Here is a 27,897-nt window from a genome sequence, read left to right as displayed (position 1 = left end):
TTATCAGAAGCAGGAGCAGGATGCTGAGGAGGCAGTGGAGGCTTACAAGGCATATATACTCTAGCTTCAGGGGGAAAGTTGAGTTGGCTACTGTCTAGCCCTTGTTCCTCGAACCTGAGATTGCCCATGCCTCTCGACAGGTTCTCGTCAGGTTCAGGCCAGGGTGGAGGATCAGGCCAGTCCTCCTGCTCCATTTCCTTTGAGTGTGCTGCAACAATGAAACTCCTTGAGGCTACAGCACCAGCTTGTGGAGATCTGGGGTTACTGTAGTTTGAGGTGGTGCTATTAACTTGGGCCAGGTCTGCTCTCAGTGAGCGGGCTACTTCCAGTAGCTCTTTCATCTCGCGCCGTGCTTCATTGAGTTCCTGTATGCCAGTCTGGAAGGCCTGTTGTGTTTGGAGCAGCTTAGTATTCTCCTCTCGTATAGCTCTGATTTCCTCCGGGAAACGAGAATCCAGATATGGGCTCTGATGGGATGAGGGTGTTCGCGCAGGCTGGATAAACCCATCCAAATCTCTCCTCTCGCTGTGGTCTAGGGCTAGCTGAGGAATCTCAGGGTGAGCAGCATTCCCAGGGAAGCCACTAGAGTGAGGGTGGGCTGTTTGGAAGGGAATCATCTGGTCTGGACCCTCCCGAGTGAAGAACACCCTCCTATCCAAGGCAGGGGATGTCAAGCCCCATTGTGACTGATCTCGTTTACTATATCCCATATAGTCCACTTCGAAGTCCTGAAGTCTGGCAGGTCGACGTATTTGACGTTTAGGTCTCATATCAGGATACATCTCTTCATCTGACTCCATCCTGAATACTGCTATCCGGCTCGAAGGACCATTTGTTAGTGAGGTAATCAAGTAGGGCTAGTTCATTAAGGGTTTCAGCCAGTAAACAGGATGGTGTATCGGTCAGGACACAGGAATTAAGACGAGGAGATGTAATTTCTTCCTTTAGCTGTATTGAGCTCCAGCAGTACTCATCAGAACATTCCAATATCCATGGTCATTATGGTCAAATAAAAACAAAATAAATCACAATTAGGTACTGTCATTTTAAACAGTTCCAGTACTTAAATTATTATGCAACATGAATAATAAATCCACACACATAATACAAATCAGGATCATCAAACATAAATATCTCAATAAACATTGCTATGCCCCTTTAAACATAATCTACAATTACATAAATGAGGATATCCCTCTTTGGATAGATATAAGGAGCTTCACCTATCTCACTGACCAGTTTACATTTCAAACTGTATTAAAAGGGTTAACAGACGGAGCAATGGCGACACCCTCAGGCCAGACAGGGCTACTACACAATAGCGTCCGCACATGGTCTCCTGAGCACGATATTAAATCTTAACTCAATGTTATAAATGTCACTACGTAACTTAGACATCAGAAAACTCACAAAATTTAACTTATTATTTCCTGCAGTGTTTACAGCATGAACATTGTTCTTACACTAGAAATATCACTCATCACGCTGGGCACGTTAATACACGGTGAATCTACGATATAGAAACATAAACACAACAAAAATAACAATCACTTACTTTTCTTCATTCACTCAACACATGGAATATTGAAAACTGGATTTCTCAGGATGAACTAAAGAGGCTAATCAACCCATGTACGTGGGCTAAACTATAACTGTTAAACTTGAACTTGTTTTCGTTCCCACTATAGCTAACACACACTACGCACTTCCTTCACCGTAACCACAGAAGAAGAGTCTTAAAGCGGCAGGCATCAAAAAAACGTCTGAGCCTTTTATACATGGATGATCAGTGATTTTCTTCTATTAAATAAGACCTTTTGCTTATTGGACCAAAAACCTGTATACACAGAATCTCTTAAAATAAAATTTGCTTCTAGAACAGGGGTAGGCAAGTTCGGTCCTAGAGAGCCGCTGTCCTGCAGAGTTTGATTCCAAAACTGAAAAAAACCTCACCTGCCTATAGCCTTAGTAATCCTGAAGACATTGATTAGCTTGTTCAGGTGTGTTTGATTAGGGTTGGAACTAAATTCTGCAGGACAGCGGCTCTCTAGGACCGAACTTGCCTACCCCTGTTCTAGAAGGATGTATTGCTACTTCATCCTCTACAGTTAAAGACCTGGGTGTTATATTAGACAGCAACTTGTCTTTCGAAAATCATATTTCAAAAACGGCCTTCTTCCACCTCAGAAATATGGCTAAGCTACGGAACATGTTATCTCTTTCTGATGCAGAAAAGTGAGTTCATGCATTTATGAACTCTAGACTGGATTATTGTAATGCATTTTTAGTTGGTTATCCTGCATCCTCAATTAGTCGTTACAATTAGTCTAAAATGCAGCTGGTAGAGTTATTACCAGCTCGAGAAAATAATAATATAACCCCAATTTTATAATCTCTACACTAGTTACCTATTAAGTTCCATATTGATTACAAAGTATTGCTACTGACCTAAAAGGCCCTAAATGGTTTAATGTAGGGGTGGGGGTGGTATGGCAAAAATATCATTTCACCATTTTTTTCAGGAAAAATAGTGATAATTCACGATTTTATCACGATTCTTTTTCATGTTGGTTTTACTTTATTGCAAGTGACTGAGCATTACAGCCAAACTAATGTCCCTATATTAAAAACAAAGCCTTACAAGGTAACAAAATATAGTATAAAAAAGAATGGCAGACATCTAGGCCATAATGGCAAAGGTAAAAATCTGTCATTATTTTCTTTGTTATTAAAAGATAAGGACAAAGATACACATTACATATACACAACTTATAATATACAAATGAAATAAACAGTGGTTTATTTTTTTCAGCTACAGTAGGTGTATTGAACAGAAGCATTCAAGAAAGTGAGTGATTTTCTCAGTTTTTTGTTGTTTTATTAACATTAAAGGGATAGTTCCCCCCAAAATGAAATTTGTCATCATTTACTCTCTCAAGTTGTTTTAACCCCAAATAAGTTTCTTTCTTCTATTAAAAATGAAAGGACAGTCAAGAAAGACAATCAACCAATAAGAATATGACACATAAGACTATGGAAGTCTACTGGCACGGACACACCGGCACGGTCACGAAAACTCCGGCATGGTCAAGGACAAACCGTCATAAACACCGGCACGGACAAAAGTACTGATTGCTTAAAAACTTTCAAAACAGTCAACCAATAAGACTATGACGCAAAAGACCAGGGAAGTGCAAGACATGCCGAATCGGACGCACAGACACACACTAATGAAAAGAAACGATCGGTTTGTGCAAGAAACAGTGTGGAACACGAGCTTCCTGACGCATTTTAACATTTTGTATGGCCTGAGGGTAAGGACAGTACATTACAGCGAATTTTCCGTTTAAGCAAGGTTTCTGTTTCTGTGCTGTGGTTTGCCCGGAAGTCAGACTGAATTGTCCTAAGTTCATTAAAGGGATAGTTCACCCATAAATGAAAATTCTGTCAGTATTTACTCACCCTCATGTTGTTCCAGCCTCATAAGACCTTAATTCATCTTCGGAACACGAATTAAGATATTTTTGATGAAATCTGAGAGCTGGATCCCTCCTCCATACTTGTCCATAAGCTTCTTCAGGGATTGAAACTTGCCAGCCCCGAAAAGTTATTAAAGACATCATTACAATAGTCCAAGTGACTACAGTGGCTCAATCTTAAGTTTATCAAACGATGAGAATACTTTTTGTGCGCAAAACCCCCCAAAAATAATGACTTTATTTCAACTATTCATTTCCTTCTCTGTGGGCCTCGAGTCAGTTCACTAGTGTAATTCATAGATGCCACCTACGTCACTAGAAATACAACCCGAATTCCGGAAAAGTTGGGACATTTTTTAAATTTGAATAAAATGAAAACAATAAGACTTTCAAATCACATGAGCCAATATTTTATTCACAATAGAACATAGATAACATAACAAATGTTTAAACTGAGAAATTTTACACTTTTATCCACTAAATGAGCTCATTTCAAATTTGATGCCTGCTACAGGTCTCAAAATAGTTGGGACGGGGGCAACAAATGGTTGAAAAAGCAAAAAAAATTAGAAAGGATTCAGGTGGGAGAACATCTAGCAACTAATTAAGTTCATTTATATCATGTCTGTAACATGATTAGCTATAAAAGGGATGTCTTAGAGAGGTAGAGTCTCTCAGAAGTAAAGATGGGCCGAGGCTCTCCAATCTGTAAAAGAGTGCGTAAAAAGATTGTGGAACACTTTAAAAACAATGTGTCCTCAACGTCAAATTGCAAAGGCTTTGCAAATCTCATCATCTACAGTGCACAACATCATCAAAAGATTCAGAGAAACTGGAGAAATCTCTGTGCGTAAGGGACAAGGTCGAAGACCTTTATTGGATGCCCGTGGTCTTCGGGCCCTCAGACGACACTGCATCACTCATCGGCATGATTGTGTGAATGACATTACTAAATGGGCCCAGGAATACTTCCAGAAACCACTGTCGGTAAACACAATCCGCCGTGCAATCTGCAGATGCCAACTAAAGCTCTATCATGCAAAAAGGAAGCCATATGTGAACATGGTCCAGAAGCGCTGTCTTGTCCTGTGGGCCAAGGCTCATTTAAAATGGACTATTTCAAAGTGGAAAAGTATTCTATGGTCCGATGAGTCCAAATTTGACATTCTTGTTGGAAATCACGGACGCCGTGTCCTCCGGGCAAAAGAAGAGGGAGACCTTCCATCGTGTTATCAGCGTTCAGTTCAAAAGCAAGCATCTCTGATGGTATGGGGGTGCATAAGTGCATACGGTATGGGCAGCTTGCATGTTTTGGAAGGCACTATGAATGCTGAAAGCTATATAAAGGTTTTAGAGCAACATATGCTTCCCTCCAGACGACGTCTATTTCAGGGAAGGCCTTGTGTATTTCAGCAGGACAATGCAAAACCACATACTGCAGCTATTACAACTGCATGGCTACATCGTAGAAGAGTCCGGGGTGTTGAATTGGCCTGCCTGCAGTCCAGATCTTTCACCTATAGAGAACATTTGGCGCATCATTAAACGAAAAATGCGTCAAAGACGACCACTTCAGCAGCTGGAAACCTATATAAGGCAAGAATGGGATCCAACACCAAAACTCCAGACACTCATAAACTCGATGCCCAGACATCTTCAAACTGTTTTGAAAAGAAGAGGAGATGTTACACCATGGTAAACGAGCCCCCGTCCCAACTATTTTGAGACCTGTAGCAGGCATCAAATTTGAAATGGGCTCATTTATTGGATAAAAGTGTAAATTTTCTCAGTTTAAACATTTGTTATGTTATCTATGTTCTATTGTGAATAAAATGTTGGCTCATGTGATTTGAAAGTCGTATAATTTTCATTTTATTCAAATTTAAAAAATGTCCCAACTTTTCCGGAATTCGGGTTGTAGAACGCCGCCATATTGACGACCGATCTCGCCCGGTATGGCCGCCCAAACTGCCCATTTGAATGAGAGAGAAAGACAGAGATTCATGGATAAAATTTTAATTTTAGGCTCCGATCCTTATTTGTTACCCCCAGTTTTCTTTTGTCCTTTATTATCTGCCCCAGACTTGCCCCAATTTGACTTCCATGATATATATATTTATCTTGTGCATGACCCCTCCCCATACAGTGGGGATCGCTTGATATGCTGTTGCTGGATATGGGTAAAAGACGTAAAAGTGCGGCACCTGGCCACCAAGGATTTATATTTAATCATGGGAAATGTTGGTATTATAAAATAAATTCAAATGTATGATTTTGGTGGTAGTTTGCTCTGACTTGGTTGCTCAGCTGGTAGCTTGCCAGCTGTTAGCCACGGCTCACGGCTAGCTGTCAATAATCTGGATTAGGCCTGTCGCGATAGTCAATAAATCAATTAATCAATTAATCGCACGATAAAAAAAATAGCCCGATAATTTTTCCGGCTGCGATAATTTCCATTTGCATGCTTTGTTTTCCTCGTCTCTCTCTCTCTCTCTCTCTCTCTCTCTCTCTCTCTCTCTCTCTCTCTCTCTCTCTCTCTCTCTCTCTCTCTCTCTCTCTCTCTCTCTCTCTCTCTCTCTCTCTCTCTCTCTCTCTCTCTCTCCTCTCCCTCTACCAAAGAGACTGGATGACAACTCTGTTTAAGACATTACCGACATATTTTACGTGAAAACGGACATTTAAACAATGTTGTGTGTATTTGGCCATTCAGACACGAAACAGAGCTCAATTCATTACTCGCACACTGTATAGGGCTCTATGGCTGCACGCTTCGGGTAGGGTGTGTGCGCACAGAAAGATGAGACATGATACAATAGGAGACATTCATACAATATGAGACATTTCTTCTTTCCTTTTCTTTTGGTATAGAATAAAATACCCGTTCGGGGTTCCTCTTTCGGCTGTTGTTGCAGCAAACTGCACAACATATTGCAGGCATTGCTGAGACCGTCGGTCGTCCAGATGGCGGCGCAAAGTTACAGTGACATCATGTGAACCGAACGAATAGCGTAAGCTTCTGTCGGTGTGCGTCACACGCATCACCCACATGACCAGCGTCGGCCAATAGTGAGCCTACGTGTGACGTAGCTCTACGCAATCATACTACGTGAACTGACTCGAGGCCCACAGAGAAGGAAATGAATATTTGAAATAAAGTTGTTATTTTTGTTTGTTTTTGCGCACAAAAAGTATTCTCGTCGCTTGATAAACTTAAGATTGAGCCACTGTAGTCACTTGGACTATTTTAAAGATGTCTTTAATAACTTTTCGGGGCTGGCAAGTTTCAATCCCTGAAGAAGCTTATGGGCAAGTATGGAGGAGGGATCCAGCTCTCAGATTTCATCAAAAATATCTTAATTCGTGTTCCGAAGATGAACGAAGGTCTTACAGGGTTGGAACAACATGAGGGTGAGTAAATACTGACAGAATTTTCATTTTTGGGTGAACTATCCCTTTAAGAACAAGGAGATGAGGTTGTCGTCAAATGATTCCTTGTAAGATTCACCCTGATTAGATTAAATTTATGACAATGCCACCAAATATTGCAAATGACAGAAGCCAAATACTCTGAAAAGTAGCATGGTAACCCATGTCAGACAGGGACTTGATTGAAGCCCTTGCAGATTATTGATTTCTTCAGCCATATTTCTTAGTGTCAACTGGTCAGAGGGGTGACTCCTACATCCATAAGCAGACTAACGACTTTCAAAGCTAACTATATGAAGAATTTGGTAGTTTTATTACTCTGATTTATATGAGCATTAAACAGATATTTTGGTCTACACACATTCTCTTTCTATTTGACATTAATAATGGTATTATTACATTTTAAATTACAGCACAGAATGAGAAAATATTTTAAAGCAATATTATTTAGATGAATAATCAGACTAAAAAAATGTAAAATCTAGGGTAAGTGCAACTCACTGTCAATACTTTTTCAAACTAAATATACTGAAACTAGATGACATACTTAAAATGTTATGCACCCCACACCATTTGTAAACATCTTACCTTACCTGGGGCCTGTTCTTCGTACGTCGCTAACTCAGTTAGGTGGATTTGATTGTTGTCGGCGATTTGGCATGATCTTGGATTGTTTGGTTCTTCTCGACTCGTCAGAGTCGGGCTTTAATAACAGTGCAGGCAAGTTACTATTGGGATTCTTATCCAGATTAGTATTATATCAAATTTTAAAAAGGCAGTTGACAGACTAATATCTCTTAGATGGTGTGTGACTATGTTCCATATCACAAATATGGCCAGGATCTGTGCATGACTCAAGAATTTTCAGAGATTTCTGCACATTATTTGAACGTGGTAAGGAAAAATATAAATACCAAGCTCACTGTATTACATACATGTATGTTTATCCTAACAGAACTGAATTTTTCCATTTTTCCATCATTCCAAAGGTGATTACAACAGGATCCTGCTTGGAGACAGATGTTTTATGACCCCATTCCCTGACCCAAACCAGTTACAATCCAGCTCTAGCCAGGACAAGGACACACAATGAAGTGAACTTTAGCCAACTAAAGTATCTGAAAAGTCTGAGGGTTGCACCTGACAGTGCCTGTGACATTGCATGGGCCATATTACACAACATTGCACCATCAGAAAAATATAAAACATTTCATTAATGTTTAATAAAAGACAAGACAAATATGCTTAGTTCCTTGATTTTTATTTTTATTGTTCTTTGAAAAGAAAAGCCAGTGATCAAGTCATCTTTTGCCTGCAAATAATATATATTATACTCTGTGTGAAATAATGTATTAGCACTTACTCTGAAGTTCCTATGAAGCAACTCTATCTCTAGTGCCAGTTTTTTTTTCTCTTTAAGTTGTTAAGTATTTTCAAAATACTCTGTTTTCTAGGGGTAGGTGTAAACCTGTCAAACACATGGCTTATGCATCAAAAATTAAAAGGAAAAGTACAACACTGCCCACCTCTGCATCACTGCTTTGTGCAGACTCTTCTGTAGATGTGGACTCCTGCAACTCATATTAGAAATAATAGTTACTCAAGTGTAAATTAAGTAAAGTTATTTATGCACTTAAAGATACCTGAGAGGGTTTCTTCACTGTCCTGTGCATTGGGGGGGGGGGGGGGGGGGGGGGGAATGGGCATTACAAAGTGTTGCAGCTACTTTCTTCCCTTTTGATGTAACATTAGAAAAAGTCCACTTACTGCACATGCTTCAGCCACTTGCTTGGGAACACATAAAAGTGTTGGTGTATTGTTTAATACTGCACAAAAGAGGAAAACACAATTTCATTACAATGAAGTACACTGGGGGGAAATGTGATCAATAACTCATGGCAACATATTTTTTTTTACATTAACTATGTAGTTTCACAGTCACACATGTAGACTTTCACAAGTCAAATCAATTCATTGCTACTCAAGGTTTAACAGCTGATATGACTGGACAACACATTGGATTATAGGCCTACTTAATTTAATGCAGCAACAAATTATTTTACAGTGTACTAGGATCATTTAAAGTTCATTTACCAGCAGTGAAGGTGTTCTGCTCCTGGCCTCTGGCTGTGGGTCTGAGGAAGAGCTGAACCCAGGGATGCCCTCCACAAGGTTCACACTCAACCCAAGGGTCAGCTCTTCTGCCTGGGTATAATGTGGGGGTGCAGGACCACCACCTGTTTGTTTTTCTTTTTCTCAGCCTTTTTCTTGGTTGCTTTTATAAACAGGCAAACATTTATTAACATTGCCTTTTTAAAAGAGATTAGTTAGTAAAAATTACTATTATGTAGAATATTCTAGTACTTCACTTTTACTTGTTCCCATGTTCTAGTAGTGGGTGGTGACTCTGACATTACAATGAACAAAGTTATTAATTATTTAGAAATTATTAAAATATCAAAATATATACTTTAATAAGTGATAAAAACATCTAACTACAAACTTAATTTGTCTGCTACGTTTTGCCAGCCCTCTCTCTTGGCTTTTGCACACTTTGAGGTGTTCCCTGGCGTTTTAATTAAGTTTTCAAATTCTGCATATCCTTCAAGCAGTAACTCTTGCTCTTCTGTGGAGAAAAAAACCCGAGGGCGTTCTTTGGCCACGGTGAGCAGCCAATAGCAGCGTTGCTGATCAATGTTTCTACTATCGATACATATCCCCTTTTAACCCAGCGCATGAACGCGCAATTATCTCAGATAACTCAATCCAGCTATACTAATCATAACCGGCAGGAGTGTTCGAAGAACCTAATTAGCCGGATCATGATGAGCACGATGATATTATCTTGGATGTGTCGTTTGATCTCGGATGTTTTAAGCAACGTAAGAAGAACGGGCCCCAGATAGATATGGATGTCTTTTATTAACCCCAACATACATTTGTCAGTTAGAAAAGTATGAGATACACATTTCAAGTTACTTCCATGTTTTCTCTTGTGCAAACACTAGATGGTGCCAGAGGTCACTTAAAACAATGTTTGAAAACAAAAAACCTTAATGCAGGACCAACGAAACAAAAAAAGAGCAATAATAATAATAATAATAATAATAATAATAATAATAATAATAATGTGCATTTAGAAATTAAGTTGATTCATTTTTTGTCGAATTTAATGATTCCCAGCTTCATATAAACTGGATGTTGAGGCATAAACATCATACATTTCTACAATTCAACAAAAATATAACCAATATTTACAATTATTGTATTAAAAATACAAAACAAAAAGACAAGAAAAAATAAGAACAAATACATACTCCACCAATTGTCTTTGTAAAAGACGTACAGGTAAAAGTAGTCAAAAAAAGAGTGAATCTTCACCAGCTAAATGTACACGTCTCACTTGACATCACATATCGAACAGAGTAGCAGAACAGCTACCTACTACTATTTACCTTGTTTATTTATGCTTGTACAATTTGTGCAACTTATTTTGCAAAACAAGCGACTCATTTTGGCTTGCCAAAACGTGAATGTTTACTAAAAGAAAAAAATTAAGTGGAAGCAGATGGTCGATATATTTACTGTTACAAATGTGTTGTTATTAACAACTGTATCCGCAACCATTACAAAAAACAAAAACAAAACAAAACAAATGTTTGGGGGTCAAAAAACAAAAACAAACACACAAAAACCTACAAACGAACAAACAGGCAACTAGAGAAAGAAACACTGAAGTAGAGATGTTACGGGGTGCAGTGGAAACCACTGCAAACTTCTTTTTTCTTCTTCTCAAATCAATTGTTTCTAACTACTGATCAATGTGATCAGTTTAACTCAGTGATTAAAATAAAATAATGAAAGTGACCAGCTCCCACCGGTTCAGTTCTGATCTGGCAGGCAGACTTCAGGTGGGTTTGCGTGTTCCCGGCCCACCGGAGTCTCAAAAGCATGTTTCAGTTCAGTTCCTGTGAGTGATTGTGGAAGTTGTTGTGCAGCAGTGGTATTTAGATCAAGACCCACTCCAGGAGAAACATGCACAACTTGAGTCCTCAAAGAAAAACAACACCAAAACCAGTTTTTCACACACCTCCTTAATGGCATCACTTAATGAGAGGAAGGAAGTAGCACCCGAATAGGATGACCCTATTTGCCTGAGTAACCTTCAGTTCTCACCTTCACCAACAAGGGGCGCTTGATGTTGTGACGCAACTATAGAATTCTGCTTCAATTTCACTTTTTAGAGGCGCTGAACTGGTAAAACTGCATCGAAGATGAATGTGTACATTTCCTCTCCACCACTAAAAGCTTCCTGCAACTGAACTGGTTCACTTTTAATGGACTTTGGCGGCCAGATGTAGATTTGTTCAGTCTGTTATTTCTGTATCACGTTTGTTATGAGCTTTTTTCATTCATACTTTCTTACGGCTTTGAAACTCACTAAGGCCAAGAACCAATAAAACCACCCTCTAAGGCTTTACTTAGCATCGTTTCCTCTCACAAAGCGCCATCCTTATTAAATCGGTGTGCTACGTATGTCAATGATCAATGTGAACTCCATCATGATGTAGTCCGCCAGTAGAAGAGGTGTCCTTCAAGCCGTGCTCCTGCGAATATAATACTGTAATGCTAAACCACACAGATATGAGAGTTGTTGTCGGGACTGATGTGAACAGGTGGGTTGATAAGTTATAGTCAAGCCTTCTTAGCCATCCAAACTGCATGTCCAGAATCGGGAGACTGACACGTTGATTGTGTGCATCCGTTTACACCTTAAAAACAGTTTAAAAAGTGCTGAGGGGAACTACTAAACACGTTAGTGTGACCTTTAAGCAGAAGGAAAAAGTCAATTGTCTGAAGACAACTGTTAACAGTAGTTTGTTTTTTTTATGTGTGAATGTCGAAGCGCTGTTTTCGAGTTTCAGTTCAGTTTGTATTTCCATTCTCCAAAGTGCCAAATAAGTTATTTTTTTGCTCGCCTCCTTTCTTCACAGTATTTTTAGCATGCAGGGCATCAAACCCCCCATTGCATTAAGGCAGGGCAGGGAGAAGAATCCATCATTGAGGAGGGAGAGAGGCAGTGCCGGCAAGATGTAGACTGGATGGTCTGTCTGTCTGTCTGTCTGACCTGTGAAGGCCTGATATGGCCCATCAGTCAATGCAGCATCCGTATAAAAGCCAGTGTCATCCCCTTTCAAACAGCGGACACCTGTTCATCCTCTGGAGGGAGAAGAGAGAAACTCTGTGAGCATCATGTCTCTTACACATAGGCTCTGTTCCAAACCCAAGTAACATGTGGAAGTGAACCATTATTGATGACACAATGTTATTTCTCATTATCTCCACAGAAACTACCTTCAGTGTCGCATACTTTGCATTTCTTGCATTGCATTCGTAGGAAACAGATGCAAATGCAGTTCTGTGCATGTTCAATTTTGGAAGTATAAGCAAAAGTACAAGAATGGGAATAAAACTCTCGTCTTCTCCTGAAATTCGACGTGGCAAAACGCGGCCACTAGTACACACAAGGATACTTATGTTAAGGACATAAGCAAGCCATGGTTTGTAACTAGAGAAGGGAATACTAAAAAAAAAAAAAAAACAGTAGGGCAAGTAAACTGGATTTGGGGTTCAGAATTTGAGATGTTTAACAGTGCCAACATATTAACATCACTTACAAATAGGCATGTGCCGGTATCAAATTTTCATGCTGCGATTAATTGATCGAGCTTTTATCACGGTATACGGTATTATCACGATATTTTAATTGCACAAGAGAAACAGACGGATTGGGGGTATCTAAAAAAAAACTTGCATCACAATGTGTAATTGTCAAAACATTAATTTTATTTTTTAGTGACAACATGTTATAATGTTTACATGGTTACTGAGGCTACTGTTTGTATTATTGCTTAACACAATTTTCATGATTTCAATTAAATTCTTGGATTTAATTTCAATCTTGATTCAATATTGACTCATTTGGATAAATATTAGGTAGGCTACAGTAGATAGCCTGCATTTAAATGTTTCTCAAGAAAAAATATATCTCACATAATGCTGTAAACATACAGTATAATGTTTACATGGTTACTGAGGCTACTGTTTGTATTATTGCTTAACACAATTTTCATGATTTCAATTAAATTCTTGGATTTAATTTCAATCTTGATTCAATATTGACTCATTTGGATAAATATTAGGTAGGCTACAGTAGATAGCCTGCATTTAAATGTTTCTCAAGAAAAAATATATCTCACATAATGCTGTAAACATACAGAGAGAAATTAAATATAATGCATACAATATAAATATAATAATAATATAAATATAAAAATGTAATATGCCGTAATTTTCATTATAATAACAATTATATAATGACAAGTAAACATATATTAAAATAATATAGTGCACATATTTAGCAAAATACTCCTCTCTATAGCTATTTTCTTATAGTCAACTAACATTAAATGGCTTTCCTGAGGTAAATGTAACGTTCTGTGACATAATTGTTCTCCTGCAGTGTTATTGACCTCTTTCCGTGGTTGAAAAACACTGATTGATCGAAAGTACGTACCTTTCGGTAGGTTTTACTGTATCTTTAATAAAAAGTAACAGATGATCGGTTTACTTGATCTGAGGCGCGCGATCTGTCACGTCACATTTACAAGCACCAAAACAGTATTTATTGTCTGTATTTCGTTATAAAACCTGAGAGCTGATATTTTTTTCATATCAAAAGTAACCTGCTCTGTCTAGTCTGTCGGTGTCAGTGTCCTCTTTGCTCCGCGATTTTTCTCTGCGTGAGAAAATGGATGTGTGGCGCGAGACCGTGTGAAAGTGTCAAATGCGTGAGTCTCAAGCTGAATGCGTGAGAGTTGGCAGCCATGCGGGGGATAAATAGTCGGCAGCGTTCCTCCTTCCGCCGTGCTTCTTCTCCATGTGAGGATTGTTTACATTAGACTAGAGTGCGCACTGCATGCACACAGTGCTTATACATGTGATGTGGGGATTGTTTACATCAAAGTGCACATGTGTTTTGCGCAGCATATACGCATTGTTTTTTAAGCGGTTGATGGAAAATAAGCTGATGCGCGTTCTAAAAATCTAAATTCGGATCTATTATTTTTCACGGTATTTCGAAGTCCCCGCGATAACAATATCGTGCATATTCATTACCGCGATTTATCGCATTACCGAATACCGGCACATGTCTACTTACAAATGACTCCTATATACGCAATCTTGGAAGAAAATTTATAGTTATATAATTAATTTAAATAACTATAATTTTTCTTCCAAGATTGCGTATATATTGTACTTACAATACACACAATCTACACTATATCTATAAATTAACAATCTATGATTTGCTTAACTACACCATCTTGGAAGAAAGATTTCACATGCATTCTGGGATTACCTTGCCTACAAAGATCGTACTTACATACTTGTAAATTATAAGTATGTAAAATGTAAGGCAGCATAATCTTTGAGAATGTCTAAAAATGCTGTCTATAGGAAACACACTTGGGTTTGGAACAAAGTCATAGACAGACAACTAAACTAAATGCTCTGGCATTACTATACCAAAGACAAACATAACAGGACAGGAAATACTTATTTTAAAACAAACAAAAAAATACTACTATTGTGAAAATTAATAAAATGACATCTCAATTCAGGATCTTTGTGCTGATAAGTACTAACATTATTTCATGTGCTACCTGACAACAAAAACATCACTTCAGGTTCTATCATGTGTTCAAGCGTTTATGATGGCAGATCTAGTGATTTTCCTGTGAGCACTGATGGGTGAGAGCCAATACACACGGCAGAGCGGGGAGCAATGACTGGGATGTTGCCACGGCGACGGGGGGGCAGGCTGTCTCCGTGGCGACGCATGCACTGTGTGAGATGCGTTGGTGGTTGGTGATGGTGGGCAGGTGAAGGAGCTGGCCTCCTGGCATGCAGAGACCGTGTCTCGTGTGCGTAGAGAGTGAGAGTGTGTGTGAGAGTGGAAGTAACTGGAGTTTGGGATGTTTTACCTTCCTGCTGGGGTGGTGTATATAACTCATGGCCTGGGGGGAACTGCTGTGTGTGGACCTCTCCTCCTCTGAGCTCTGAGTTTGGGAGACAAGCACTCACCCTCCTCTTCCACCTCCTCTGCCTCCTCCTCTCGGCCCCGGGGGTCCGGCGAGTGGATGGGTTTTCCCGCAGCCAGGGGCTGCTGGGAGTCGGGGGAATGTGTGACAAGACGGGAGCGCTGCAAGGCGGTGGTGTAGTCCGGGGGTCTCCTGCCTGAGTGAGCCGTGCCCTCGGTTACGTCTGTGATGGTCAGAGCCGTGTATCCCGGCGGCGTGGGTGGAGGGTCCCGGTAACGGCCGTCCTTCCGTGCTGGGGGGAGGAGACGGACACCACAGTTCCGTTTAATACCCGTAACGCTTCTCACACACGCGGATGGACACATGCAGACATGCACTAGATTCAGGAAGGATTGTTTTTGTAGGTGGTCTGTGTTGTTCCACCTTGTAGCGTTCAACATGATAATTAAGGAATTTAAGTGAGTTTGTGTATGCTTATGGTTCATATATTTCTCAACCTGTAGCACGTTTCATTATCAGATGTATGTTTGATCATTGGGAATATTGTTTCAGCCTTTTCATGCAAAGATCACGACTTCAGCTTTTAAAGCATCGAAACACACAACACATCGGAGAGGATATAGAACTTGGTGTAGTTACTCTCAAAACAATAGTTACCCAAAAATGAAAAATCTTTCAGTCAAATATGGCACCACACATAAAGGTTGAGTTTAAACTTTGATATACAACCTGGCATGAAAGGCACCATATTTGATTTTCAGATTGAAATGTGAAAATTGTCTGTTCCTCACAGAAGGTTATTGTATGGCTTCGTACGGCTTAGACCACAGGCCGTATGGACTAATTTTATGGAAGTTTTTTTTGTCCATTATGAAGCTAAATGGTATTAAATGGACAAAAAGTGTGTGTGATGCTTCTCATGTTGCGTTCTATGGGAAAAAAAATAAGAGCATGGCCTTGGATCAACATGAGGGTGAGTAAATTTTTAAGATAACTGTCATTTTTGGGTGAACTATCCGTTTAAATCAGGTTCACGTGGCGATTCTTACTGATCACAGGCTTGCTGTTTCCTGCGGTGATGGGCGAGGGGCGTCTGCTGTGCTGCCTGGACTCTTCTGAACCAGTGGAGGTGATGCTGCTGGTCTCTGGGTCTGTGGTCACATCCCTCCCTCCTCTTCGCTTGATGGTACCTGTGTCGCCCTCAGAGTCCTCGCCCCAACATGCCGCTGAGGATGAAGAGGAGCAGGCGGACGCCCAGCTCCCCCTGCTTCCCCACAGCCCCGCGCCCTCTGCCAACGCCTCCCAGCTACGCCCCTGTTGCATTGTCTGAATGTTGTCATGGGAGCCGCTGGAACATGAAGTCCAGCTGCCACGACCAGAATCAGCAGCGTCGAGAGACACCCGGTCACCCTGGTCCTGGGTAAGCTCCTCTGAGCTGGGAGAAGACAGCACGGTGGCGCCCGCATACAGACCCCGACAGTCCTGCATGGATGAGTAGGACCTGAAAAAAGAAAGGTAGAAGGATCCAGAAGGGTTTAATAGTGAGAATACATTGCCAGGTCATGATGGTCAACCAGTTGTCCAATAAGAGACTTGCCGATTAGTAAGGTTGATGACTTAATCTAGACCAGGGGTTCTAAACACAGCTCCTGGAGGGCCACAGTCCTGCAGAGTTCAGTTCCAACCCTGCTCCAACACATTTAACTAGGCTGAAGCAAATCTCTGCAACTCCGCAAGCCCTGATCTGGACTTTTTCTTTGATATTTTTATGTGGTATTGGTATTTCCAGTGTGTATAATAAAACCCTCTGGAAAAGTAATCCTTTTTAATACACATTCAGATAGAGATGCACCGATTGATCGGCTGGTGATCGGAATCGGCCGATTTTCATGTGATCGGCGATCATTTTTTTTGCCGGTCAAATGCACTCGGGCGCCGCATGATTAACATCGCGCAAAATTAGCATCACACGTGCACACAGTACGCACATGTAGGAAACCTCGTGAATTATGGTCGTTTCACACCGCAAGCGTGAGCAGCGCAGGGTTTTTTTTCCCCCGGCGTGCATGTTAATCAATGAGTGCATTCACACCGAGAGCAGGAGCAGCGCGTGAGCGTCGAGCAGGAGCGTTGCGTGAGCAGCAGTGAAGCGGGGTTTCGGCGCAGAGTCTATTTTTGCTGCTCGCGCTCAATTAAAGTGATTGTTTAGCCTGGCTGGACATGTGGCAGACGAGAGAAGAACTGTTTGCGAAATAAAACTTGCCATTGATGTACAAGTGATTGCAATAGGCTGTGTGTGTGTGTTTTGAGAAACATCTTTATACTGCAAGGCTATACAGTGTTTCCCCTAGAAATTTTTCCAGCAGCGGTGCTGTTATGTGCCCGAGGTTGTTACCAAGACGCGCGTGGTGGGGTCCGGGGGCATGCACCCTGGAAGATTTTTTTTTTTAAAATAACCCCTTAAACCATGACTTCTGGCAAGTTTTGTGGATAGAAATGGACATTTTGAGAAAAACAAATATGACATACCATCAACTGATTCAAGGCATGATTATTGCAGCACGTACCTTGAACTGCAGTCACAAACAGAAACCTTCATTTTATAATTTTAGACAGGATTGTTCATGTTTTCTTTTGTGTTCATTTTCAGCTTGGTACACTGTAAAAAATGATTTTTAGTAAGGTAAATACTACTGAAAAAAACAATGTAATTTACAAGAAAAAGTTAGTTCAGGCAAGAATAAAAAAAACTAAGTAAATTCTATATCAGTACTTAATTCATGCGAGTAGAAATGAAAGCGTAAATATCAACTCAATAAAATTAAGTAAAAATTACTCAACTTTTCTGACACTGGGGTTCCCATTATGCACTGGACCTTGAATAATTAATGAGGTTCATTTTTCACTGGTTTCCAGCAGTATTTACACTGTTTTATCATTGGTTTTGTTGTCAGGATTTAGTAACTTGCCATTTTGTGGCATTTCGAGTAAATTTTCTGCTCAAAATGACACATTCAAACACAAAAACGATCCATCAAATGTTACCGTCATTGTGTATTGTCTACCAAGTATTGAGGTATTTGCATTCACATTATGCTTAACATCTGACATGATGAAGTATAAATTACTTAAATACTCTAAGTAAAACACATACTATAAATGACTGGTATAATTCAATAAAATTGTTTGAATGAAATGTAATGTAAAGGAAATTTCAACTAAATTGATATTTAGCAACCTTTTACTAGCCAAGTTAAAATTACTTATTTTCTTTGTTACTTTCACTTAACTAGGTTAAGTAAAGTTTACTTAATTCCATATTCCAAGTAAATTTTAAATTAAAGATTTGTAATTAAATCTACTGATAAATATGTTTAGGTTTTTACTTGGCAAATCTTTGTAAATTTACTAGCATTTTCTGAGTGGAAAAAGTTGCCTAGCTTTTTTCAAATAAATCCTACTCCAAATTTTTTTCATTGTAGAAATTGTTTAGGGGAAAAATGAAACGGCACAACCCAGAAAAAGATTATTTACAATTTATTGAAAATTTTATCGTAATGGGAAAGGCCACACCCAATCTGTGAGCACTTAATTTTTCTGGGCTTTTTATAGAAGATCTCTAAGGCTCTTTGGTAATTGAATGATATTGTGGGGGTATTTTTTTGTTTTTGCAAGAAGTCTTATGCTCATCTAGCCTGCATTTATTTAATCAAAAATACAGAAAAAACAATAGCCTAATATAGTGAAATATTATTACATGATGTTCTTTTTAACTTTTTATTAATCAAAGAATCTAAAAAAAAAAAAAAAAAAAAGAGCATCACGTATCATCATATTAGAACGATTTCTGAAGGACACCAACAAGTTTAGTAGACTCATCTGAAAAATTAAATATGATTTAACTTTAACTATCAGGACTATGAGCAGTAGGTGATACTTCCTCGTCTTCATGGAGAGCGCAGTTCATACCGCTTTCTCCTTTCCACAAGCGCTTGCTCTCCCGTGGCGTCTGTCGTTGCTATGCAACCATGAACAGAGGTGCGCTTGAAAAAACGAGCGCGCCGGCCGCATCTGAAATAATGAATTTGCACCCGCAAAAAACGTGCTATGTGAACGGCCCCTTATGGCAAAGTGACATTAGTCTAATCGAAAATATTTCCATATGTGGCTCTTTCCTCCTTGTTAAAAAGGGGATTCAGAGCCACCGCATGCAGCGCCTCCGGTCGCCATGACAGTGTTTTTAGGTAAGTCAATGAAGTGAATGTCGTGATATTGCTGATCATTGAAAGATTTTGTAGCGGCGCTGAAAATCCAGCGGCTATGTAAAATGTTCTATTAAAGAAAAGATAGAAAATAAATATTTGTGTTTGCTGTAAAGTGGTTAGAAAAAATGAAATCGGAATCGGCTAAAATCGGTATATGTAGGTCAAACTCATGAAAAATCGGAAATCGGAATCGGCTTAGAAAATTGTATTCGGTGCATCTCTACATTCAGATGGTCTGCACCATTGCATTGAAGGGCTCCAGACTGCGACCAATTGGTCGCATTTTGCTACCATTTTTCCTGCCGATGCGACCAAATATTTATTTAGACGTTGCCGAGCAGCGAATGCAAACAAAATGAAAGCGGAACGAAAATGCGCTACTCATTTCACGGACCGTTTATTAGTTCGGACCAATAATAGAGAGCGCAGCACCCCGAACTTGCCAGTAACGGGGCGATCTCGATCAGGCGACACCGTTTCTAGGAGATCCAGTGAAGAAATCCATTGACTTCGCCTCAGAATTAATAACATCATCGCTGCGAGATCCAGTGAGAAACACTCCGATTCGGCGCAGAGTTCTCTGTTATAAACCATAGATATCAGATCAAACAGTGCTTGTTAAGATTTAGGAAAACTCTTATTTAAACACTTATTTAAAATAAAAATAAATTACCATTGTAAACAGTAGGATGCTTATTGGATATTTTCTCTCCCATATAAAATGTATTTACTTGCTTTGCTTTTTAATTTATATTAAGACATTATGAATGATAATAATTAAAGTTAATTTCTTCTACACCCTAAATAAGCTCAGTGTTTTTTTGTCAGCCCCATTGCTACCAGATATGTGTTGTAGAACTCAGTGTCTCCGGTGCTGCTGCCCTCAGATGTTAGTCTGGAGCCCTGTGAACTTAAAATAAAACTGCACATTGTAATATCTGTACGTTAAGTCTATTATTAAAGAATTTGTCAGTATTACAGTTATTTTGGGGGAAATTTGAATAATTGCATTGCAAGCTGATTTAAGGTGTGCCCCTAAATTTTCAGTCACGGGCTACAGCGCTCCTAGTAAAAAAAGTTAGTCTGGAGCCCTGCATTGGTTTCCCTCTTTTGGTTTACCCACCACAAGAGTAGCACTTTTAATACTATGCAGCATTTTTTTTTTATCAAGAACCATCCATTCTACTGTGATCTGACAACCTGGTTTTAAACAAGAACATATCTATAAATACTGTAAATTGTCTGAGAAAGTAGTCTGATTGGGGTCAGATGAGCTCAAAACCTAACTGACCCAGGGTTCCTAAAGACCAATTAATTAACATGCATTCATGCAGCACACCAATTAGTTGAGAAAGTAAAGAGTGTTGTTTACCCCAAGCTGTACTGATCAGGGTCAGCTGTCGCCCTGCGCTCTAGCCGGTGACCACTAACATGGCCCTCTACAGCTATTCCTCCATAGCGCTGCCTGCGTTCATCTTGCCCCATGTCCAGAGAGGATGTGCTCACCAGACTGGAGCGTGAGGAGATCTCACTGTGGCCAGAGTCTGACAGGTAATCACCAGCTCGTCCATAACCTGGCGAATGCGTACACAGAAAAAAATGATCAGGAAACAGTTTGGCCCTAATACAGACCCCTGGGGTACTCCAGTCTATAACTCCCTCTTTTCACAATAATAGGTTTTGTTCCAAACTCTACAGATCAACCTTCCTGCAAACCATGTACAGCTGATTTGTAAGAAAACTGATTATGAGTTTGATGTTAACACGTGTACAACACTACAACAATAGCACACAAAAATATTGAGTAAAAAGTAAAACTCTTCTGACTCCAATTTCAAATGACGCCAAAACTCCCATTTCTTAACCTAGCTAAACAATAGATAGATAAATAGATTGTTTTATTTAATGCCATGTCAGCATCTAAGGCTATTTTCCCTAAATAATCAAAACCAGGCAGTTACTTCAGTAGCAGGGCAGCTTGGGCTCTACAGTACACACACACAGTTACAGCACTAGCCTTTTTCTGTCAGCTAGGAGCAAAAAAAAGAAAAAAGAAAAGCAGAAACACTGTATAGACTTGGTGAGAGAGATCACTCGAATGTTAGAATCAGAAATGATGATATTTCTGATATTTTTAAATGTATAAAACCTTTAGAAGTACAAACCTCCAAATGACACTGTACTATATAACACAATAATATTTGATATTGCTACTTAAAGTTTGAACACAAATGTTACTGATTATGCCAATCACATCACTGGAATATCTTAGGTAAAGTCTGAACTGAAAACAAAACATCTCATTGGCTGTGTATCAATACTAAGCGAGCTGCCAAACTAGACAACATTTGTGGACAGGTTCTGAATCGTTCAAGTCAAACATACACTACTGTTTTAAAATCTGGGGTCAGTAAATGAAATTAGTACTTTTATTCCGCAAGCATTCAAATTGATAGTTGTATAAAGATTTTTATTTTAAATGAATGCTGTTTCACTTTCTATTAATCAAATTTCAGAATAAAATGGTTTCCACAAAAGTATTAAGCAGCACAACATTATAAAAAGAAAGGAATATAAAATAAATGTTTCTTGAGCACCAAATTTCTAAAGGATCATGTGACACTGAGGACTTGAGTAACGACTGCTGAAAATTCAGCTTTGCAGTCACAAGAAATAAATAACATTTTAAAATATATTAAAATTGAAAACCGTTATTTTAATTTGTAATAATACTTCAGAACATCACTCAAAATTACTGAATTTTTGATCAAATAAATGGTGGCGAGCATAAGAAAATTATTTCAAAAGAATAAAAAATAAATAAAAAAAATCTTACAGACACTAAACTTTTGAACAGTAGTGTACCTCTATTAATTGATGAGTTAGTAGGTAGTTCACTACATTTTGAGACACTGCAATAATGATGTTTGTGTGAACTCTCTAAGGCTAAATCTGCATCTAGGCCCTGTTACCTGTTGGTGATTTTCTACAGAAGGAGGAAAAACCCTTCATACCATGGCATCTTATAGCTGTGATGGCTGAATATAGGGGCAAAACAGGTGAGTAATGAGAGACAGAAATGTTATGTGAAATGATAAAATTTCAAAAGGAAAAATGGAAAGTTGTGCATCTGTAACTCTGAAATCAGAGACAAGCAGTGTTCCAAGATATTTTGTATAACAGCACTAGAACATGTCAACCTTGGCAGAATATTGCATGCGTGATCTTTTTACCACAAGATGGCAGTATCAACATATTAAATAAGCTATGAAAACATGTTGGCACTGAGGGATGCCAGCTATCAGAAAAATGAACTGCATGCCATTGGTCAGGGAACATGCTGTCTTACAATATATTTCACTGCATGCCCACCATAGAGCTCTGATTCCACAGTTCACCGATAAGTCAATGGGGGAGAGTAAATTGAGTGTGCAAAAGGTTGGAGAAAAACAACATATATCGAATGCCATAGTGTGTCTGACTCTGTCTGTGTGTATCCTTACCTTTCTTAGGTGAGCTGTGAGGAGACGTAGGAGGAGATGACAGCTGTGAGGAGTTGTTGGACACACTGTCCTCTGTCTGTTTCTTGTGTCTCTCTACTGCCTCCTCTGAAAGGGACAGTATCTTCTTTAGAGACTGCGGTGAGCTTGTGCCTGTGCAAACACAAAAGACAGAGCCTTATGATAACCATAAATATATATCGGAGGACCTGATTGTGTTTAAGTATCAGAATTACGTGATCTTACCAAATGGCGGTAGGTCTTTGACCGGCACTTTCTTGCGAGATGGGTAGAGGGCAACGGCAGGCACTTGAAGCGCCTGGTTGGCTTTCTGAAGCTGCTGGCGCTGGTGGATGGCGGCCCGTGCGACCACGGGCGACGTGTCAGGTCTCTTCCGGTCCCCGGAACTCTTCGGCACTGTGAAATAGAAAGAATCTATTTGTAAACAACAAGCTGAATTATATATCTGAATAATGAGGAAATATTAAATAATAACAATATACCAAGTAATTAAAAAAATAATAAAAAAACAGTAATGTCCAAAATAACTTTTTGCTTAAACTACTAATGGTGAACGAATGGTGGAAATATGTACTCCTGAAAAATGTAAATACTTCTTACTGGCCACTCTGTGCTGCATTATAATTTGATTTAAAAAAATTGCACTTATAACCAACAAGCTGTGGGGTATGCAGCTTTTTAATGTGAGATAAAAATGTCAGATATGTGTTCTTCTTCACATGCTATTATTTTTCTCCTTTTGGTATTTGTGTTGTGTGTGTGTGTGTGTGTGTGTGTGTGTGTGTGTGTTTGTGTGCTTGTGTGTGTGTGCTTGCTACTCACATGTGTTGATTGAGGGCTCACACTGCATTGAAAGTGTCTGCAGGCTCTCCTCGTTTGTCTCCAGGGTGAGGTTGGAAAGGTATTGTTTGACCTTGCGTGCCATCTGTGCATCCTCGTACAGCTTCTTGGCATTAAGAAAGGAACTCCGTCTGACCCGCTTCTTGTGCCCGCCTGTCTGGGTTACATCCAGGATGGCTGCATTGGCACTGCCCTGGCTGAGTGACCTAAACACACGCACACACACATATTAGAGTTTGAGATGCAGTCGGACTTTAATAGTGTGTAGTATGCTGATGCAGGATCAGATCTCAGTCTTTCTGACATGCAGTAAGTTGCATCCCTTGCAGCTTTAGTCCATCCAAACACTCCATGCATTTCACATCCCAGCCAATCAGGCAGTTAAAATGTTATATAAACAACAGAACTATTGTACTAAAACTCAAATGGATGATTTCCATTATTTTTGGTCAAATACATATATTTTAAAATTTCTGAGCAAAAGCATTGAAAAATCTTTTAACCATTTATTTTATGCTTAATGGTTTCTGCACCTCTAGCATAATTAAAATCTTTGTATATTAAGCTAAAACAGGAAAAAGGATTTAACACACTTAAAACTCAAAAAAGGTCTTATAAAAGGCAGGGTTTGCATCCATACACAATCTTAGTTGAAACTAATAATTATTTTTTAAATAATGACTAAAGAAAATAATAAAAAGCAATTAATAAATCAAACAAAAAAAAACTCACAACACTGCAAATACTTAGTAAAAGACGTGCAGCTATGGTAAGTAGTTTAGCTGGAAGGGGCATGTTAAATCACTTTTGCTAAAAATGGATCATGGGACATCAAAATATTAAATGAGCAGGAACCAAACAACTGTAAATAAATTCATGCATACTGGTGGGGTCATGTTTGTGAAAGATTAAACATCTACGGTGGTAAAACAACAGAAACATTAGGATGTATTTTAGAATGAGGTGAGTTTATTCAATGACCCTGAATAGCAAAAGTGATTGTGGTCAAATGCTTGGATGGGATCCGTCAGAGCAGAAGCATTCTCAAATGAACCAGAAAAATAAAAATAAAGGATGGTGAGGAGCCAGCCCAAATTAAAGGAGGGGGCACACATGAGGCCAAAGGTGAGAGTTCACCATACTCACCCTAAACTCCTCCATTTCTTCTTCCTGTAAGGGAGAGCCATGAATAGTGAAGCGTGGGGCAGAGAGGGTGGACGAAAAGAGGAATGGGGAAGAGAGAAAGCCATTGAGAGAAAGAGAGGGAGACACACTTAGATGAGGAGAAACAGACCAAGGGTACCAAGGTGAGGTGCACCAGAGACCAAAAGAGAGACAATAACTTCTCTGACAATAATGCAGACAAAGAGTAACATAAACAATGGTTTAACTCTCCTGTACGTAAACATCACAAAGACTTCAAAAATCCTTAGTAAAAAGCCTGTGTGTGGAAGCGTGAGGTGAGAGCTGTACACATCGCAGTGAGTCGGCACTAAAAGCTACTCAGTGGTGTGAGAAGTCCAGTCTGGAAGAAAGGAAAACAAGTCATTATAGCAGTCAGATCAGGAAGGCACTCACCTGGTTCTGAACATCAGAGCTGGGTCCATGTTCACAGCTGCCATCCGGCCTACGTGTCTGATTTCTTTAGCAATCATCCGCAGCTTCTCAAAGTTCACCAAACCGTCCACCTTCGAGTCATTTCCTAGAGATAGCAATAAAGAAAGGGCTCATATGCAGTTTTTATAATAACTTTTTTTCCCTCAGGTAAACTTATAATGTTGAAGTCATATTATAGGACATGACCATATTTTACACTCTTGTACTACTATCGCTGTGTCTGTGTATATCAGAATACTGTATGCACTGCGTCTTTAACCCCTAACAAATAAACAAGCACCCTTTGTATGTGAAATAAGCATCCTTCAGTAACAGTCTCTTTGTAAACCTTAAATCCAATGCACCGCACGAACTATTAAGATCAGACAGACATACAGTAGTCACTGTGATACAAAATACAGTAGTCACCAATTTTTCGGTTCGCGTACCTACCCAAAGTGATAAGATAAAATAAAAATTCTGCATCAAAATTTATAGACAAGTAGTTTGTTTAGGCATGGTTTGTAAGGAATTACAAACCTGCGCACATATATTCAAACGAACATAACTATAGAATCAATTCTTAATGCGCATGTGAACGCCATCAGCGTCTATCACAGGTTCACGTTTAAAGTCTGTTTAGAGAGAACGGTGTCGTCTTAGCGGCCCCTAATTTAATAACAAATGATCATTTAGACGGAAGTGAATCAATCAAAACTAACTTTAGCTGGAAAAAACATTTTTCAAGAGCCAATATAAAACCAAACCAATCTCTGTTACCTTAAATTATATCTTTATCTCTGTAAAGCTGCTTTGAAACAATCTACATTGTTAAAAGCGCTATATAAATGAGGATGACTTGACTGACTGTCCTAATTAGAAACAAACTTTAGAGGCTATGCAGAGTTGTAGGTGCTTTTCATGGAATATAAATCTATTCTATCTATCTGACACAATCTCTTCTATTTTACTATTACTGGCAAATTCTCAAAACCAAAACTAAGTGATGTTCAATAATAAACTAACATGGATACTATACATGTCATAACCTACATCAGTGAGAACTATCTTACCTTCATGCAGGAAGGTGAGATCCTTCTTGATTACAGGGAAGAGAGGGATAATGGGTGGTTGCAGGTTCTGGCTGTTAAGAAGGTTCCGGTACTTTGCCATGTTCCTGGAGGGATCAAATAGGTCTTGAAGATCACTAAACAGCTTCTCATATTTACTGGGCAACTTCTCCCATGTGCCTCTCAGCCTGGACACCGGTGCCAAATTCAGACCACTGGAAAAGACGCACAACGCCATTGTTATTTAAGACACTAAAAAGGGTATTCAATTTAACCCTACATTTACTCTTGAACTCAAGACTCATTTTACCTGATAATGGCAAACATGGAGTTGAAGTTCTTGCACTCGCGGCAATGAAGTGCAATTTTAATGAAGTGCTTGATGATCTTCATGCGTTTGAGCTGGTTGGGTTCACGCACCACTTCCGTGGCCACCCAGAAGGTCTCCCGATTGATGGCTTCCTCAAAGAGCTTGAGGCTGGGGGGCCCAGTAAGGCGAGTTTTCAGCTTAAACAGGTCATCAATGTACTCTGTGGGCTCAATGGCACAGAACAACTCAAAGGCGCGCATGGACAGCTGGGTCGCCACTTCCACCGTGCTGAGCTGCAACAGGCTGATATGGCTCTCTCGTAGCAGTTCCTGGGCATCTTCATCCGAGCACAGTGTCTCTGTCTCCATGTTGCTTTTCAGGTAGTACCTACAAGTTAAATGGAGAATAGGCCAATGAGAGGAGAGATCAACAGGTGTTTTAAGTGATTTTCCTCTGAAAAGGAAATACTTCAGAAATTGAATACTACACAGAATACTACACAAAATGGCCACAAGGGCTCTAAGGCAGCACCTGCCACTCAGCTGGATCCTGTCGGCCAGTTTGGAGAGTTGTTCAGGAAGTCGCCGCTGCTTGATAACGCCCTCAGGAGTGACCGACACCTCACACAACGAATAGGCTTCAGCGGCAGCAGTCAAGGCAAACTCTCGAATGGCCTGAGCTACAACTTCTTTTGCTGTGGTGTCCTTCCCAATCATGATGTATCGACTTTGCTGGTCTGCCTTGAACACTCGCAATACCTGGTCTGACATGTCTTAAAAAAAAAAAAAAAACAGAGGAAAGGACTCAGGCCAACACACTTATCTATTTCAATAATCAAGATCCAAGTATCAATCTTTATCTGGGTGGAAGTCCACTTATTATGTGTTCCCCATGATCATTTTACATGACTTATGACCATTTGTTACTTTCACACTTAGAGTAAGTCCAAATCTGAACTGATCCACTTCTGGACCAGTTATTGATCAATGTAATCAATTTATGCATTATCTGTACATTAACCACTTGCCCCACTGTGTTCAACATTAACCCATCACCGGAAGCTTCTTGGTGCATATACATATTCAGAAGACACCTTCACAGCAAGCAAACAAATCAACTTTCAATGTCAATCAATCCCATTCTGCAACAATAAGCGACATGAATCAGTGAATAAGAATCAATTAACTAAAGAATTTTGATGAATCTCACCAAATGCAAAGTGTTCACAGATTAAGAAGACCTGATAGAGTCGCAACAAACGGTGCTAGATAGCAACTTTAGATAG

At 39.5% G+C, this 27,897-nt stretch overlaps 1 protein-coding gene across 27 annotated transcripts in view; it reads right to left on the bottom strand.

The window, feature by feature from the left end:
• Positions 1-9,808: 9,808 nt before the first annotated feature.
• rapgef2b (Rap guanine nucleotide exchange factor 2b) overlaps positions 9,809-27,897 on the bottom strand; it is a 117,158-nt gene continuing 99,069 nt past the window's right edge. For 4 of the 27 annotated variants that reach the window (XM_077247661.1, XM_077247665.1, XM_077247662.1 and 1 more), the window contains 13 exons: positions 27,144-27,384; positions 26,613-26,999; positions 26,306-26,517; positions 25,215-25,338; positions 24,783-24,806; positions 23,619-23,842; positions 23,022-23,192; positions 22,779-22,928; positions 22,248-22,313; positions 20,648-20,849; positions 16,060-16,511; positions 14,954-15,302; positions 9,809-12,125 (listed from right to left, as the gene is read on the bottom strand). In XM_077247661.1, coding sequence (XP_077103776.1) covers positions 14,980-15,302; positions 16,060-16,511; positions 20,648-20,849; positions 22,248-22,313; positions 22,779-22,928; positions 23,022-23,192; positions 23,619-23,842; positions 24,783-24,806; positions 25,215-25,338; positions 26,306-26,517; positions 26,613-26,999; positions 27,144-27,384 — 2,576 coding nt within the window. In that variant the 3' untranslated portion in view covers positions 9,809-12,125; positions 14,954-14,979. The remainder of the gene's footprint in view (positions 12,126-14,953; positions 15,303-16,059; positions 16,512-20,647; positions 20,850-22,247; positions 22,314-22,778; positions 22,929-23,021; positions 23,193-23,618; positions 23,843-24,782; positions 24,807-25,214; positions 25,339-26,305; positions 26,518-26,612; positions 27,000-27,143; positions 27,385-27,897) is intronic. The other 23 variants (XM_077247672.1, XM_077247676.1, XM_077247677.1 and 20 more) reach the window with 9 other exon arrangements.

This window comes from Siphateles boraxobius, unplaced genomic scaffold (genome assembly GCF_051911475.1).
Source record: "Siphateles boraxobius isolate OS27281-9 unplaced genomic scaffold, OSU_SipBor_1 3, whole genome shotgun sequence".
Taxonomy (NCBI): Eukaryota; Metazoa; Chordata; class Actinopteri; order Cypriniformes; family Leuciscidae; genus Siphateles; species Siphateles boraxobius.
The sequence above is the reverse complement of the archived record's forward strand: the minus strand, read 5'-3'. Positions and strand labels throughout refer to the sequence as shown.